The 18,968-nt window shown below is 36.0% G+C and overlaps 1 protein-coding gene across 1 annotated transcript in view; it reads right to left on the bottom strand.

The window, feature by feature from the left end:
• Rat1 (5'-3' exoribonuclease 2 Rat1) overlaps positions 1 to 18,968 on the bottom strand; it is a 217,567-nt gene that overhangs the window by 21,517 nt on the left and 177,082 nt on the right. The window contains exon 19 of the mRNA XM_069815987.1: positions 6,764 to 6,884. Within this exon, the coding sequence (XP_069672088.1) occupies positions 6,764 to 6,884 (121 nt within the window). The remainder of the gene's footprint in view (positions 1 to 6,763; positions 6,885 to 18,968) is intronic.

The following is an 18,968-nucleotide window of genomic DNA, read 5'->3' as shown; positions in this document are numbered from 1 at the left end:
GATTCTCTCATTATCAAGAGAAAATGTCCAGTACAACACCTTTTTCCCAGTAGGCCCTAAATGTAGTAGGGACAACAGATCCAACAAGCTACTTAGCAAGAAATAAATTACGAAAAATAAACAGAAGTATAGTCTTTTCTTGATTTCATTCTTTTAACACATAATCACTCATGAACTGTTATTAGGATTAAATAAATTACAACTTCACTGTGTTAATATTTAAATTATGGTATTATTTTACCTGACTGACTAGTTTCGATGTTATTATCACCTTCATCTTAAGAATTCAGAAGATGATGCAAATACCATCGAAATTAGTGAATAAGGTAAAACAACACCATAATTTAAATATTAACACAGTGAAGTTATTAGTTTTCGCACCCTCGATGCCCGCTAAACGTCTAACGCTATGTTGACGTCATTGATGAAAGAGCCAATCAGAGCTATTCACATCACGTTATTTCAATAGCGGAACCCACTATCTCTAGCAGGATAATGTGGACGTGAAGGAAGTTAACCGTATGCCTAATTCGGTGTTAAAACATGGCAATTTGTTTGAGATTTACTACTGTGTATAGTATTCATCTACTTAAAACGGCTCAAGATGGATAAATTATTCAGGCCGAAGTACAAGAAGCTCAGGAAAGTATTTTTCGTTGAAATTTTAACAGATAAAAAGGTTGATTCAGGAATACTCCGCTAAAAGAAAACGCTCTTTTGTTTAATTCGCCGTAACTCGGTAACTAGTAAAGATTTTGAGTAGAGAGCACTTTTAATTATTACGATACAAGGTTGGGAAGTGCTTTTTTACAAAATCGAGGAAAAGTTTGAAAAACGGGCAGAGCGAGTTTTTCAATTTCCGAGATTTTGTAATGCACTTCACAAGAGTAATTTCCATTCTTTCTCAACATTTCTCTCGCTCTGACTTCTCATCTACGAGTAGGTCTAACGTGAAAAACAAAAACGTTTATCGCTTAGTTCAAAGAGTTTTTAAATAAAATACTAGACCGCCCCAACTTTTACAGGAAAAATGACAAGCGTTATATCTGATAGGTCATGGGTATCCAAACGCCTATAGAACCAGGAGATATTGCACGTCAAGCATACTCTGCTAAGGTCAATAACTTTCCATATAAAAATAGGAAAAACGACCTAAAGAATATGCGCTGCAGGTTGCTTACACCAGGGGTTACCTCGTAAGAGTTACAATAAATTCAACATCTAGGCCTATGTGATAGATTAACTGCAAGGAAAAAAAGACCAAGAGAATTAAAGAGAAGAATAATAAGAGGAACAAAAGGAGAGTGAAGAGGAAGAAAAAGAGATGCAGAAAGGAAGAACAAGCGTAAGAAGCATAAATGAGCAGAAAAAAGGAGACGAAGAAGAAAAAGGGAAAAGAAAATGAGGAAGAGATAGAGGAAGAAGATATGAAAGAATAGAGAGAAATAAAATGAAGAATAAGAGAAATATGAGAAGATAATGAAAGGAAGGCGAAATGAGAGAAAGAAGGAAACAATACGATAAGAGAATAAACCTTAGAATAAGTTGTGAACAAGGAATATAAGAAGGAAATAGATACGGACGAAAAGAAATAAAAAAGAGGAGGGGGAATAAAACGAGGAAGAGGAGATGAGCACAATAAAAAAGAAAAGTTGCAATTTAGTATCAATGATATCGGTCCGAGTATCATCAAACCTGTGTTCGAAATTTAGAAGAAAATGCTCAGCACTAAAGAAGAAACGTCCAAGTAACCTACTCCTGAAAATAATGAGACTGTTAAACTTGCTTTAGTAAGTAGTCCGACGCGTTCAGTCTGGAGTCATGCCGCTCTAATGTACGACGAATACTCAATAAAGATTTAAAATGTCACCCATACAAATTGCAGATTGTGCATAAATTAAATCACCAGGGCTTAAATAATCCTGTCATTTTTTGTGAAAGATTTTTGAGTGAGATCGAAAACGAAGATGCTCTTTCCAATTTATGGATGTCTGATGAAGCTCACTTTCATTTAAACAGTTTCGTAAACACAACTTTCGGTATTATGCACAGAAAATTCGACGGTAACTTCATGACCTTCATGAACGGTCCCTACATTCACAGAAGATAACCGTTTGGAGTGCTGTCTCTTCCTAAGGAATTACTGGGCCATATTTCTTTGAGGATGCTAATGGTTATTTTCAAGAAGTAGTCGTTAGATGCAAATGACATACTATAATCTATATTTTTATATAATAACAATTAGTTTAACACAATGTCTGAAGTTACATTTCACTATTTTAAAATCTCCCGTTTCTTTGGCCTACCCTGTATTAAATCTTCCAACATACAGTATTTGTCACTGCATATATCTGCCTGGTCGAAGCGAAAACAGATTAGGCCTAAGAGAAATGAAGATCAGATGAAGGACGGGAGGAATCTGCAAATCATTTACTCACACTCAAGGTGGATTAGTTCAAGAACTGAGAATCATGATAGGCTATATCAGGCCTATTTAATAATGTTTCATCAACATCTTACGACTTTCAGATATACGTTTCAACGTGCTCATAATTTGTGTGTACGTTTTGTAAGCAATGTTCGCAAATATGATCATATTATCCCATCCCTGGAAGCAATAGGTTGGCCGGAGAGAGCAGCACTATGAAGTCGGAACAGGGAGTGAATCTAAACTGTGTGGTCTATTATTACGACGGCGACAATGATGATGTGCATTTAATAATAATAATAATAATAATAATAATAATAATAATAATAATAATAATAATAATAATGGTTTATTTTAACTGGCAGAGTTAAGGCAATTCGGCCTTCTCTTCCACTCAACCAGTATGATACAAAATTACTACATTGCTATAAACAAAACATAATTAATACAATATAATACACAATTAATATAATGCAATGACAATCCTTTTTATCTTCCCAACACACCAATAAAATAATTATGTAATAATAATAATAATAATAATAATAATAATAGTCATACCTAAATATAATTAGATTATTCAACTCGATCATGATTATAATTATAACTTCAATTTGCCTGCGTCAGTAAGTAATCGTTCAGCCTTTTCTTGAAAGTAGTTATTGTCTGGCAGTCCCTAATCTTAAAGACGTAGAGAATTCCATTCATGGGGGACTGAGACAGTAAAAGAGGATGAATAGTGAGATGTTCTATGAGAAGGAATTACTAGTATTTGGCTCTCCTGTGACCTGGTGTTTATATTGTGATTGGAGGATAAGTAGTTAAATCGGGAACGAAGGTAACACTCTGGAGTTAAAAATCGATTTTTGAGCACCTTTCTATTTTATATTTCGTAACGTCGATATGTCCTCTGTCGATGTACGAAAGAATTCAACCGAATTCGAGTTATTTATTTACTTTTTATAGAACTGACACAGGAGTCAATGACATACATAAGACTAGTAAACTATAAACCTTTGAGGAAGATTGGGCGATATTTTCTGTAACAAGGCAAGGATGATGGTCTTCGAAGATAGTGCGAAGTGAAATTTATTGTTAATGATCCCGATGAAATTTCTGGTCAACAGACAAAAGACGATGTGTTTAATCACGAAAAGCAATGGGCAGAGTTAGGAGAAGAGTTACCAAAAATCTGGAAATGAAATACATACTGCAGTCAACAGTATCCCTATTGTGACAAATAAATCTGAGTAGTTTGTCTGTGAAACTAATCTAAGACATTTAGTGCGTTCTTTTACTCCTAAAAGGACAAATTTTTAGAAAGTGAAGGAAATTTGCTTTTCGTTATTGCAGTGACCTCAGGTGCAAACATTCCACATATGCGCAATGTTGTCAGTCACAGCAGGAATAAAAATTGGATGTGTGCGTGATATGGCTGTACCCTTTTAACAACCTTTTCCAAACCTCTTAACTTTGTGAGTAGGCCTATAGTTACCCCATCAGTAAACTCGTCCAATCCTCCTCAAACGTTTACAGTTTTCTTGTCTTACGTAGCCTATGCAACGACTCCTAACATCAGTTAGTTCAATAGTTTAGGAGATAATGTTGTACAGTAGTGGCAAAAAAAAAAAACCGGACCGACCCTTGTAGCTGATGTCAGAGCCTTGTTCACTCAGAGCACGATAGATTGGTAACTAAGACTTTCCTCATTCAAATTTATTCCCAATATTTTTCGATTGCAGCGATATTTTACTACTTAATTAACTTATTATTCCCAGAACATGTATTTTACCAGCAATCGAAAAGTATTGGGAATAAATTTGAATAAGGAACAAAAAAAAAGTTTCCTTCCCGGGAAGGATATGAACCACGAAAGTCTTAGGCTGGTATTCATAGTCGACACTTTCGATTAAAGTGTCATTTGGAAGACGCAAAGTATCACTTTTCCGTTGCACAGTCGACACTTTGGTGCAAAGGAACACTTTCGATGAAAGGATACTTCCGACCACACTTTGAGCCGAAAAGTGTCACTTTGTAGAAAAATGGCGGACGTCTTGGAAGTTGTCGAACTATTTATTAGAACATGCGGAAGAGGTGGCACAATTATTGGACAATGTACGAAAGCGCTACATTAGGGATATGCCTAAAGACAATCCCGTGGAATTTTATAATGCTATAGAATTTAAAAAAAACGGTTCCAATTTGATAAAGAAACTGTTATTGTGACTGCTCATCTTTTCGATGGCCGGTTGACAAAAACTAATAATAGAGGTTTGTCAGTGCCTCCAATAATACAGTTATTGACTGCATTAAAGTTCTATGCTACAGATCTGTACCATATATTAATATCTATAATATTATAGTTTAGGTATTTCTGTTGTAACATTCGTATATTTATAACCTCAATTCGATGAAGTGATATGTAAGTAGATATGCCCATATATAGGCCTAACCTATTTTTTTATTACTGAAACGAATTTTTTAACTTAAATAATATTTAACTTCAATCTAATATAGGCGTAACTATCTTAAAATTGAGCACTGAGAGACCTCACGTGCCTGCTTTCTAAGCAGATTCCATAATTATATATTGGGTTTAAAATGATTTTGATTTTTGTTGACTATCTGTATTTTGAGATAAGATTTATCTTGATTTTGATATAATCATTACTGTTTTGATAATATATATTTTTATGCCGGTAAGAAATACATCTGATATGGCTGCTTCTGCTGAGATAGGCCTATTGTCTCTAGTTCATGTGCAGTCATAACCTCACCATGAAAAGAGATCTCGTACCATTAGGCCTAGGCCTATTTTGTTTTGCATTGTAGAAGAACTTGGCATTCAAAATATTCCTGAGGAGCAAGCAATAATGGACAAGAGAGAGAGAAAGAAGTAATAATAATAGCAGTAGTAATGTGTTTATTTCATTCTTATCACTTCCATTCACTATTCACGAAAAAGACAAACATGAAAATAGAGGGAATAAAATGATATACCAATGAAGCAGATGCGTATAAAACCTAACCTAACGATATATATATATATATATATATATATATATATATATATATATACCTTAACCTACTCAGTCCAACTTAACCTAACTATATAAACCAATAAAAGATATCCTAGCTATATAAATCAGTGGAATGGATACATACAAAACCTAATTTAACGATATAAATCAATGAAAAAGTTATGCACAAAACCTAATCTAACTATATAAATCAATGGATCAGCTATGTACTGTACAAAACTTAACCTAATTTCACCAGCAGTATCACTGCCTATTTAATAAAACATTATATATCTCAACTGACTGAAATAATCTAAACTATCGGCAACAAAAACTAGAAACTGAAATAAAACAACTTTAAATATATATTTTCTGTCTCGCGCGATCAATTAGACTCCCAACTCTAATCACAAGCATTATAATCTGTGGGTTATACATTAATTTGTTATCGTTTGTTCACTTGTTTTGAAAGGCATTGTGAGACTTCTGTTACCAACTTAATTGTAACTCTACACTCTGCTGGTTTAAAGTGACATTTTGTAAAGTGCACTTCTTCAATCGTCTATGAATACCACTAATATGAAAGAGCCACTTTCGTCAAAAGTGTCACTTTGCAAAGTGGTGATAGAAAGTGCCGACTATGAATACCAGCCTTAGTTACCAGTCTATCGTGCTCTGGATTGAACAAGGCTCTGAAATCAGCTACAAGGGTCGGTTCGTTTTTTTTTTTTTGCCATTGCTGTACATAGATAGTAGATATACAGAAAGATAGAAACATAGCACGGCCAAAACCACTTTTTCGATAAAAGTAATATTGGAAATGTGCATTTTCTATAAATTTTCGAAATCTTTGATTTTTTTTTTTTTTTTTGCATCACAATACTTTCTCTTTAAACTTCGTCTGAGAAAGCGTAAAAGTGTAACAGGAAAAGAATGACAACTTTATACATCAAAGTGTTTTTCAGTTTCGCGACACTTAAAGATACTGATGTTCGCGATGTTAGACTGTACTCTCATTACAAAATAATAACACTAACTTACAAGATAGAAGCATGAATGTCATTTTCAATAAATTCTTCATGTTTAGAGTCCTTGTATAAATAAAATTCAGAAACATTCAAACCGATATACATCGCAATATTATGTAGATACACACATAAACGAGTGATATACGGGGTGAATTTCACGACATACCTTCGCTAATTATTGTGTTAATAAAACTAGCAGAAAGTGACAGTTTTGAGAAGCATCACTCGCACGCTATTATCAGCATTCGCACTGGAGAGCATATTCAAAGCCACAGAGTAGTACTCACCCGCCGGAGTTGTAACCGGAGTTATAAGGGTAACTTGAATCCTGCCAAGTGTTGTACCTCTGGTGCTGACCGCTACTGTACCCGCCGCCGCTGCCGCCGCCACCACCGCTTCCCCTGTAATCTGCAACACAAATACACAGGTAGGCTGTCATAACTAGAGCCATAATTAGCAACTAAGCCTAAAATGAGTTATGAGCCAAATTAAGTACTTCAAGGCGAGATTACGAGATTTAGAGACAAATTTTGAAGCGAATGATGTCATATGCCTACAATAATAAGTACAGTAGTTACTGATTCAGTGAAACACGAAATCGGTAGGCTACGAAAAAGTTGCAGTCATTCACTTTTTATCTTCTCTACGACGTATACAAAATTCGACGGCCCAATTCAAAAAGGAAACAACTCAAAGTTTAAAGCTTTGAGAAACTTGAATTTTAAAGCTTCATGTTGCTGTGAAAAATTCAATTAACACACTCTAATTTGAAACTTATATAGGCTACATATTTTAAAGTATTAACTATTGAAGAAATTTATAAATATAGTTTACTAATTTACTACCACAGAAGTCAAATAAAACATAAATCTAATCGACATGAATATCGTACTCGAAGACAAAAGTCTACTTTCCCATCAATTGAACCTGCCGGTCTGAAGTTACGCACGGGCGCGGGTTCGATCCCCGCTTGGGCTGATTACCTGGTTGGGTTTTTCCGAGGTTTTCCCCAACCGTAAGGTGAATGCCAGGTAATCTATGGCGAATCCTCGGCTTCATCTCGCTGTCACCAATCTCATCGACGCTAAATAACCTAGTAGTTGATACAGCGTCGTTAAGTAACCAACTAAAAAAATCAACTATTTGGTTATTTAGCGTCAACAGAATTGGTCATAGCCAGATGGTATTTGGTAAGGGTACATTGTTACGAAAAAGGATTGATTTCCTCTTGGTTGAATATTTTCCCTTCTTCTCTTTTTTTAAGATATCGAGGCAAGTTTGGGAAAATATGTGTTATGGCATACGGTTTTGGTCGCCAGTTCTTTCGTGGAAGTCCTACCTCTTTACCGACAATAATAAATTTATCGGCTCTTACAATCAAAACCTCAGAAAAATGGATATTACAGATATAATAACGAACATACAGTTTTCTGTCTTCGTGGAATTGCTCTACACCAGTTCTGAAAAATACTCTAGGCTTTGTGTGGATAAAAGAGACGTCTCTTCCTTACAGATTATATGATCGGATTTACATCAAGAACAAAACAATTAGGCTTATTACTACTCGCTCACATAAACGGCACAATAAAAATCACCCGAACACCACAAGAAATATCTCTTTAATTCCATAGCAGAACGAGTTCTACCTGCTCTGTCCACAGTATTAAGAGGAAAACTGTAGTCTTAGAACGATCGCCACGCCAATGTTTCGCTCAGTTGCCGTGGCGACACTAGGGGGTTTAAAAGTCCCATTAGACCCTTGCCGAGTTACCACACTTTCTATTCTAAACGCTCTGATATTACTATGATGTACCGAAGTACATACATATGGAGTTTCAGTGCAGTAATTCTGCGTTTCCATATAGTGAAGTCACTCGTAATGAGTGCATCTCTGTACTTGTGGTTGGACATTGTGCCTACTGTCACACATACTGTGACACGGTACATAGGGGTAGGGCAACAAAGGGGAACACAGTAGGTACAACTTAAAAATGAGAGGGATTCAATCCGGCATCGGAGCTTGAATCCGATTTGGCTTAAGGCTGGTTCACAATAAACCGGGAACGAAAACGAGAACGAGAACGGAAATACATTTTAATATTATTTTCGTTCTCGTTCTTGTTGTCGTTTCCATTCCCGGTTTGTTGTGAACCAGCCTTTAGTGGATAAAGCGCCAGCACGTAAAGCTGGAAACCGGGGTTCGAGTCACGGTGCCGGAGAGAATTTTTCTCCGTTCTACCGATTCTTCACAACATATTTCCGACTATAATGTGAAGACCAAAGCATTGCTACCTGTCTCCACACATATTACATAGTTCTCGGAGTAGTGCGTTACGGGCCTTTTTACAATTTCAATTCTGAGTAAGACTGCGTGCAACAAACCATAAGATACCGAGAGGATCACTTGAAATGTGTCATCTTAAAAAAAAACAGTAACATGCTGATAAATTGCACTGTTAAAACCATATCCTGTGAGGTTACGAGTATTTTGATATTTATAAATCTTATAATCACTACAGAACAACATCCTAAAATTCGCCGGAACCAAATGCCAGAGCCTGTACAAAGAATAGACACTGTCTTTCAAAACTTCAGTACTAAATAACATAATGTCACAATACGGCGGTTGCTGTCGTCTGCGATACAACGAGCTTTTTTTTGTTGATTTTCGAGTTCGTTATTTTTTTCCTGGTTATTATATGCTTATTTAAGTTGTGTTAACTCTCGCTAAGTCGTTTTATATTTTATTTTATCCGTCTTAGTATTTATTTTATTATTGTTAATATTTTTGTTTTATTTCTATTATTATTATTATTATTATTATTATTATTATTATTACTATTATTATTATTATTAATGGGGTAGCTCAGTTGGTAGAGCAGCTGGCTACGGGCTGGAAGGTCCGGGGTTCGATCCCAGGTGGTGACAGGATTTTTTCTCGTTGCCAAACTTTCAGAACGGCCCCGAGGTTCACTCAGCCTCCTACAAGATTGAGTACCGGGTCTTTCCCGGGGGTAAAAGGCGGTCAGAGCGTGGTGCCGACCACACCACCTCATTCTAGTGCTGAGGTCATGGAAAGCATGGGGCTCTACATCCATGCCCCCCAAGTGCCTTCATGGCATGTTACGGGGACACCTTTACCTTTATTATTATTATTATTATTATTATTATTATTTATTAATTAATTTGTATTACTATCTTTGTATCATCTCCGTCACGGTTATTCTATTATTATTATTATTATTATTATTATTATTATTGTTATTATTGTTGTTACTATTATTTCTATCATCAACATTATTATTGATATCTGTAAAATTTATGTAGACTACTGGACTGTACCCGAGCACGAGCATATGCTCATTTCGGGTATCTATTCATATGTACCATTTCAGATGTAAATTGTGAATAAATTTGAAATTTGAAATCTGTACTGAGTTTATCGATATGAAATGCTTCCAAGATCCAATCAACTTTCAAAACTTCAGAAAGTGATTCAATAACGCGTACTTAAAAAGAAAACCGCAATGAGATCTAGAAGACTTCTGTAATATGATTCCAGCAGGTGACTCTAATGCAGATCTCGCGATTTGCGCTGGAAACTCTTTCTCTTCTCGGGAAGTAACTATGTACGGTGACGTCACAAGAGTTTATTCAGGATATGCGAGAGCACGCGGGGTTCCCACGGGACTGGGAGGCATCTCGCTGATCCCAGAACAAACAGTGGAAGTCAGTTGGATGTGCTCCATTCTCGGGATCCAATTCTCAATAATGAACTGAAGACGGGGAATGGAAGGGGAGTAACTTTTAGTCCGTTGTTTACCGCTAGGCTTAGCGCACTCCGGGAGACAAGCTGCAAGCAGTCAAGACGTGCGGGATGCCGAGTTAGGAAGGATATCTCCGAGATATTAACTAACGAGTTCAGGGCAGTTTGGAGCCGTCGTCTTCTGTATCGCCCCTATCCGCAATTCTTAAAGATGAAGCTTCAACCTCAACCCATTCTACTCGAGTTAGTATTGATTCATCGGATATAGGATACAAAGAAGCAGTGGCGCAACTGTACATAAATTATACGAATAGGAAAGAACTTCGAAGGAGAGTCTCTTTATACATTTCATTAAGTGGTATAAAGTAGTAAATATTAAGTATCGTAGAAGGTTGGGCTACATCCCTTGGTTTCTGCGAGTAGTAGGCACTCACACTACAAAACGCAAAATATGGTCGGATTTCTAAGTGAATTAAATAAAACGAGACAGCAGAAATGTGCTAAAGAAGGCGATGGGTGAAATTTCTATTTTATATATTTTTGAAGCTCGAAATATGATTTCTTTTCACAGTCTACACATAGGCCTACTATTGATAATACGAGTAGTAATGTGTTATTTAAACTTCATATTTATAGTTTGAGTAGATTGAGTTATTTAAATTGCAAAAAAAAAAAAAAAAAAAAAAAAAAAAATTGCATATTTTCAAAGTTTTTCATCTCCCCAAATATTAACAATCATATCAGATGTTTGTATACTTTTGATCTCTTCAGAAAGTGCCTGCGTTCTCACATTTTTAGTTTTAGCTTGCAAAAACAGGAGGAAAGATTAAACTTATTCATATTTAAATTTATAAAATTTACAGAGCATGCATACTTTTTATTTGTTATTCAAAATTATTATTTTTTAAGTGCAAACACAACGTTAACACATTAATGAACATGCAGTAAAAATGTCAGCTTCCTAGCACAAAAGTTTGGAATTTTTAGCAATGTGAATGCAGAATTGAAGAAAAAACGTGAAAATGAGTTTAAAAATTTGCAGCCTTTTTAAAGACGGCGTAATTAATGACACAACCGCCGTAGGGCTCTGAAACTTCATCAAAGTGTAAATTCGGCATGATAATGACATTTTCTACAAGAAACTAAAAAAGTTATTTTTGACCAGAAATTAGACTACTAAATTTTCACGAATCTTGTAGAAATAATAATAATAATAATAATAATAATAATAATAATAATAATAATAATTCTTTATTTATACCGGAAGAGTTAAGACCATACCAGGTCACAAAGTATACAAGCAGTTAAAATTTAGCAAAAAGTTAAAGAACAGAATACTAACATATTACAAAAAATAATAATAACAATAGCATAATAAAATCGACACTAAACAACATGAAAATAATGCCATAATAGAAAAAAAGAAAGTAAAATACATTGGAATATAGCAAAAGCAAGTCATTCAGTACAAATGGTTAATATGGAAAACGTAAGGAAGAATGTAACAAAATGAAATGTAATAAAATAATAATAAAAAAGAAAAGAAATACGAAAATTAAATAAAATTTACAATAAAAAGGCTATGATAATACATTCATCGGCTGATAAAGAAAACAAAAAGGGGAAAGGAAGGAAAAGAAATATATAGCCCATATTTTTTACAAAACTATCGCAAAGAAAAGGGCTTATAACTTAAAGGAATCTGAATTGAAAAATTGCGATTTTAATTTATTTTTGAAACTAGACAATGTCCGACAGTATGGATATAAAATCTTTACTAGAATAGCTAAGGACTAATTCTTAAAATTATTATAAAAATTCAACATTATTATAAATTATTATCAAGGTTGCGGGTTCGATCCCGGGCCAGGTCGGTGGCATTTAAGTGTGCTTAAATGCGACAGGCTCATGTCAGTAGATTTACTGGCATGTAAAAGAACTCCTGCGGGACAAAATTCCGGCACATCCGGCGACGCTGATATAACCTCTGCAGTTGCGAGCGTCGTTAAATAAAACATAACATTTAACAAATTATTATCTACATCTCAGAAGCCACACAAGGTAACTGCATCGGTCTATAAAATTGACTGGAACTCGGATGCTGAAGACCGACAAAATTCTATGAACTACAATACAAGCCTCGTTCCAACTTACCGGATCAATTATTTCAGCGGGAAATACTTAAGCCAGTGCTTCGTGATTTCTCATAATGCAGAACCGGTCATTTCGGCAAGTGAAACCCCTGACGGTGTTCGTTCCAGGCAACGAGACTAACGAGAAAGATAATGAGTTGGAGTAAGTTGGAAGGGCCCTCCTCGAGAGCCCTCTAGCTTCAGCCAGTTCATGCTAATGTAGTAGGAACCTACTACACGAATATCCGTCCCGCGAGGTCGGGCTAGGCTGGGCTGGTAATGGCCCCACGCATATGCATAGCGCACCAGGTACCACTCACGGAATTAATGGGAAGGAGGGGGATCACCAATTTGCTTTATTTACAGGAATACTTACTGGCAAGAAAGAAAGCGAGCGGAGTCGAGATTTCTCCGTCAAATAAGAAATTAACCAAGTCTGAAGCGGAACTATTTCTTGGAAATTTATAACGTAAGCCTACACAAATAGGCCTACGTAACTTATCTCACAACCAATTTGTAGTAGGGGAGACTGTCGTACCTTTAGCATAGTGTACCTTTGAACATCTTTTGTTTCTTAATTTTTGCTGCTACCTAGAGGACTCAAAATGAAGTAGGCTAGATTGTAGAGAAAGCCGCTAAGTAGCTCTGGTTGTAGTTTCAGTTTGATTTATTGCAAAGTATGAGTTCCGTGGACAAAAGAAGTTTTTTTAGTACCAAAAGTAAACATTTCGTTCATTGATGTATGTTTTCTAACACAAAACCAGATTGCATTTGTTAATATCTTTCAAGTACGATGTGTTCCCTATCATCTGATGAGTAATAACATATTTTAATTTCCATGATTTATTTGACTCTCTTATTTTTCGGAGCCATATTTGTTTAAACGTGCACCCTCTTGTACCTTTGTTCACAAAACATCTTGTACCATGGAACATGTTCCAAATTACACGATACTATCGGTTTTTGTTTTTCTTTTATTTTAAGGTCATGTTACGAAGTAAGTCTGAAATTAAAGAGGTCCCCAATTGATTCGGATGCCTTGAAGAAAGTTGTTGAATCAGTTATTGCTTCTCTAGGAAATAAAATCTAAATCAGAGAAGCCTGCTCTGGTTTATGATTACAAATACATTTTAAATATGATTGTCATTTTTACAGCTATATTCCCTGCTATAATCCATGTGTTCCAACTTACAAGAGTGTATGTTCCAAGGTACATGATCCTGTTGTACCTTTGAACACATCACATATCCCTTCATTTTATTTTTTTCCATCCTTAATAGACCTGTAAAACAGGAAAATACATACAGGAAGTTGTAAAGGAATCTTCAATAATTATTTCAAGCATTTTTTCATTTTAAAAATTTAATCTCCAAAAGTTAAAAAAAATAAAGTATGAAAAGTGTTTAAAGGTACAACACTCTCCCCTATGTTCAACATAGTCTATAAATAGTCGCTAACTCAATTGTTTTTTTTTTTTCTTCAAATTTATAGTCTACGTATTTTCATTCTGGTTGAAATATTTTAATTAAGCATGATTTCTAATATGTAATTTGCTAACCATTTCAGTCTCAATTTCAGAAAAAGTGATTTCAGTTTCGGAAATAGTAGTCGAAAGGTAAGCGTTCACTACATCGTATCGCACTCCTCGTACGAATCGCACGCAACGGATATTTTAAGTGCAATGCGTTCACTGTAACGGCTCCACCTCATCGCCTCATCGGATTCCCCTATCAGCTGTTTAAAACATGACGTCGTACGATATTGACATTGCTGAAAACAGAGGAGTTGAGGTTAGGTCTATTAATTATGATTGTTAGCGAATAAGAATTTGTAATTGCTTCATGCGCCTTAATTGAAGAGGAAGAAACGAAAGAAATATTGGTTACATAATATATATGTAAGAAATGACTTGATTACTGTAATGGGAATTCCTCAAATTATATAATTCTTTGCAATTTTCTACAAGCGAAATAAGTTTTCCTTCTGTCATTTTGTCGCGACACTGAACATGGTACAACATAATAGTAACAGTTGACAATTAAAATTGATTTATTAAAGAAGACCATTATTGCACGCATCGGAAAAGTTGCTCATCCGAGAAACGTGGACGGATTTGCCGAGAGGCGATGCGTGTGATACGATGTAGTGAACGCGGTTACATAACAATTACAGCAAAGATATAGTCTTTTTCCGATCCGTGCGATTCGTCCGATGAGTGCGATACGATGTAGTGAACGCTTACCTTAATAATAAGTTCGGAAAATGTAAAGTTAATTTCAGAAAAAGAGATTCAATTTCGGAAAAGATAGGCCTAAATCTAATTTCAGAAACTTTTAATATTATTTAAATTATTTTTATTTTGAGTAATGCTGTATTAAATTAGATGTAGTTTCATTAACTTTATAATTGGTTATTTTACGATGCTTTATCAACTCCTATGGTTATCAAGCATCTGAATGAGATGAAGGTGACAATGTCGGCGAAATGAGTTCACGGTCCGGAGCCGAAAGTTATCCAGCATTTTGCTCTTATTGGGTTGAGAGAAACCCCCGAAAAAACCTTAACCAGGTAACTTGTCCCAACCAAGATTTGAACCCGGGTCCGCTCGTTTCACGGTTAGGCATGCTAACCGACAGTGGACTCTCATAATGTTCTGCTATAATTATTGTAAAGATCTGACAAGAAGAAATGGTTTTTGCAAGCAATATATTTTTTATAAAAATGAATACCAATGTAGACTGGACAAAATAAAACCTGAACAAGATCATGGGATATGAAGCAACAGTCACCAGGACCGGCAGCATTAAACAGCTAATATCATTGAGTAAGGTTATGCCACTTTGGAATTCGATGACAGATATAGGGTAGGCGGGATTGTTGAGTTTTCTGCTAAGAGCTTTGTGATTTTCAGGTAATTTACTGAAAGACGAGATGTGACTCAAGTGCAGTGCTTGAAATCTATCAAGAACGCTTTCCTCAGCGTCGGTTTTCTGCATGTGCGGCGTTTGTTGTTCCTGCACGGAGTTAAGACTGCAATCGGTCTCACCAGTGGATAGCAGCCATACGAAAAACGTGTTTTTACAGTCAATGGAAGCACGAGATAGGAGAGAACTGTTCTCGGTGGTCTAGCGATTACCATGCTAGCCGTTCGGTCCGTTCAAACTCGGAGAAGGGTAATGGATTTTGAAGCATGGAAAAATCCTTAGCATGACTTCATTCGGGAGGGAAGTAAAGCAGTGGTTCCCTGTCTTAGATATACGGCACATAAGTGATCCCTGTCCTCCATCAAACGTTCTCTGCTATTTCTCACCCACGTTGAATAACCCCTGCAGCTTCTCTCCCATGCTACGCCTCCACTTGCAGCTAGCTAGCAAACTAACCCCAACATAAGGTTCTTACTATAAGTATGTATTTGGTTTCACGAGGTAACGAATGGCTTATACTTAAGGACAGGTTCCAAAGGAGATAAGAATCATAATTAACTTCATAAAGAGATTAGGCACTTCTGCCTGCTGCGTGTTCAAAAAATTTGTTCAAATCATCTTGATTTTGGGCTTACCAGGCTTGTTTCTCTGTTATAGACTTATATTGTAACACTTTTCTGACGATATTCCTACTGTCGGGCTGTTTATTGAAATGTTCCTTCTATTTACTTTTTTATTCTAGAGTAGATCGCTCACGAAGGCGAAAACGACGCTGAAACGGAAGCATACGTTAACTCAAGGTATATTTACCGTTCCTAAAAAACATATAAAAATAAATGTAACATTTGTAAAGTTTTAAGTTTTTTTTAAGGTTTTATATTTTATCAAGTGTTATAAAGTGAATCCCATGTATGGTGTGTATAACCACAGCATGGCGCTGAGGACAGAGGGGACGGCCTCCAGGTAAGGCGGGAAGCTGCGAATATACCGAATAAGCAATCGCGGACAGCCGATAAGGGGTGGTCCTCCAGCTTTGGGGTTGGGCGAAGGGCTAACAACCCATCACCGTAAAAAACAGCTTGTTACGGAACCACAACATAAGCCTCGAGAAGGAACTGATTCTCTGGCACGACCACAGCAAAGGAATAAAGTTGTGAGATTTGGTACTTGAAGTTATGGAAGCATGGAACTCTATACCCATGCCCACCATGCGCCTTTATGGCGTGTATAGGAGATACCTTTACCTTATTTCACGGGATTATATGGTATCGGTGAAACTGATGATAGCGAGATGGTATTTTGGCATTATGAGAACGGATTCGCCATGGATTACCGGTACCCGACATTTACCTTATGCAGCCTCTAGACAATTAATACTATTGCACAGTAATATTGTGCAATAATACTGACATTCCCTCTGGACAGCTCAATTCGAAATTAATATTACTCAACAATAATTTTGTTTCGAAATGCTGGACGATCAAGAAGCTGCTGTCCTAAAAAAACTGGATTTTTTTGTTAAATCTACTCTTGTAGCTGTAAGATAGACCTAATCTCTCTTTATGTTTGTTAAGCAACGCCTCATATGTCTCTTTTTCTCCTCTCCATTTTTATGTTCACTCGACTTTACATTCCACAAAGCTGGTGAAGTTTTGTAAAGTTGTATGCATTCAATAATGAAAGCTCTTTCTTTACTTTTCGCACTCATACCATATTAATAAGAAAAAGAGCACGATGTGGAAACAAAACAAAGAACTAAACTAACAACTAGGAAAAAAAGAACGTTATAACTAGAGCCCGGATCTTAGGCAAAATATCTATTTTTTACACTGAGTGTATGTATGAAAGACCTATTAGAGATACACACGTTTCCACACATTTGGGGACGATAGGACCAATTTTTATTTTGCCTTTTTATTTATTTTTTGCTTATTTTAGTTCCTGTTACCTATTTTAAGGTTAAATGCCCCCCCTTTTTTTAGCCTTTTTACGTCGTTATTGTACATTTCCTATATTTTAATGCATTTAAAATAAACCGCACATAAATTATATCAAAAAACAAAAAAGAACGGTTGTACAAATTAAAAATACATATTCACCTCACATAAATATTTGCTCAGAATCTTATTCTCCAGCAATACATACGTTTCCAAGAAGTCGTAAACTTTTCTCCCCTACCGATTCCATCTTTTACGTCACTTAACAAAGATGTTTGAACAGTATAAACCTCAGTGCTCAGGTCACTTCGGGGTTTACCAGCGAAAGAAAGGGGATGAGGGAAGTATTAAAAGCAAGTCTCCATGTCCCGATACTGTTGTCGCTTGTACGCACAAGTCACAAGTACTTTGAAGTCTCTAATCCCTTCTCACATTCCTCTTTTTGAGACAATACACAGTCGGTTTTTCCAGATCTCTGAAAGAAAGTAGAGACAATCCTGCTGAAATAAGTTGTTTTAAGTTTGCTTCAATCACTTCAGTAGAAGTAGAAAGATCTTTTTCCACCAAGAAAAACGTTCTCTCTGACAGGCGACTCACTATGATAGTTACGAACTTAAAAAAGCATCTTGTTGTAACATATAACCAAGAAAAGTGAGAACCGTATGGGATAGTTTATTAAGTATTTGTCTATTTTTTGTCTGTTTCCATGAATAATAAATGCCTATTTCACTGCCTATTTTTACTATTTGTAGTGCCTATATGCCTGCCTATTTTAACCAAAATAAATGCGAAACATCCGGGCTCTACTTATAACAAAGGATGAAGACGATCTGTGGCAGATGTGAGTGACTGAACTCCACGGTTTCTCGTGAACTGACAGGATATTGCGCTATGCTGCCTTCAGATGGCACAATTTTTTTTTAAGACTGCACAATACATTTCAAAAAGTTTTGATACGCTCAATATTAGTGCACAACTTTAAATATTGTACAATAATATTGATCGTTTAATGGTCGCTTTACAGTTAGAGAAACCCTCGGAAAAAACAACCAGATAATCTGAATAAGTGGAATTCGAACCCACGCTAGAGAACAGCCTCCGATCAAGAGACCGACTTCTTACCGCTGAGCTAAGCCGATAGTCCAACTTACGTATCTTACATCACAATGCGAAGGAGATAAATAGCTTTTCCATACGTGGTGATTAAACACGTCTCCAGAATAAAGATAACAAGGCTGCCACACCGCTCTCGAGACTTCCTGCGCCTCGCTTTATTTACTCGTAATTGCTTCACCAATTAGGTTCGTCCCGTAATTTTCTGCGCATGAGGGTGACTTATAATTGGGTGCGGGAGACACACCACCATCTTCGTCATTTAGGGTCGAAGAAGGGGAGTATTCGTCAACTACTGTTGAAAATTCAAACATCAACCTAGACACTCTATGAATCACTACACTGAATTTGAATTATTTCAATTTAAAATTATCAGGATCTGACAATTGTCATTGCGTGTCTTTTGTGTTATACAAAGTACTGAATATAATTTTGAACAGTTGAGCGTTTTCCATAAATGCCTCAAGCTGAAGTAGGCCTATAACTACAGATCTGAATATATTAGATATAGACCTACATGTATAAACACGCAGTATGTTAACACAGAGACATAACAGAAGAATACAGTATGAACAAATGTCTGATGAGGAGGGATGCAATATTACCCAAACGAATTTCTT

Source organism: Periplaneta americana, chromosome 17 (assembly GCF_040183065.1).
Source record: "Periplaneta americana isolate PAMFEO1 chromosome 17, P.americana_PAMFEO1_priV1, whole genome shotgun sequence".
Lineage (NCBI taxonomy): Eukaryota > Metazoa > Arthropoda > Insecta > Blattodea > Blattidae > Periplaneta > Periplaneta americana.
Note: the sequence above shows the minus strand (reverse complement) of the source record. Positions and strands in the feature narration are given on the sequence as shown.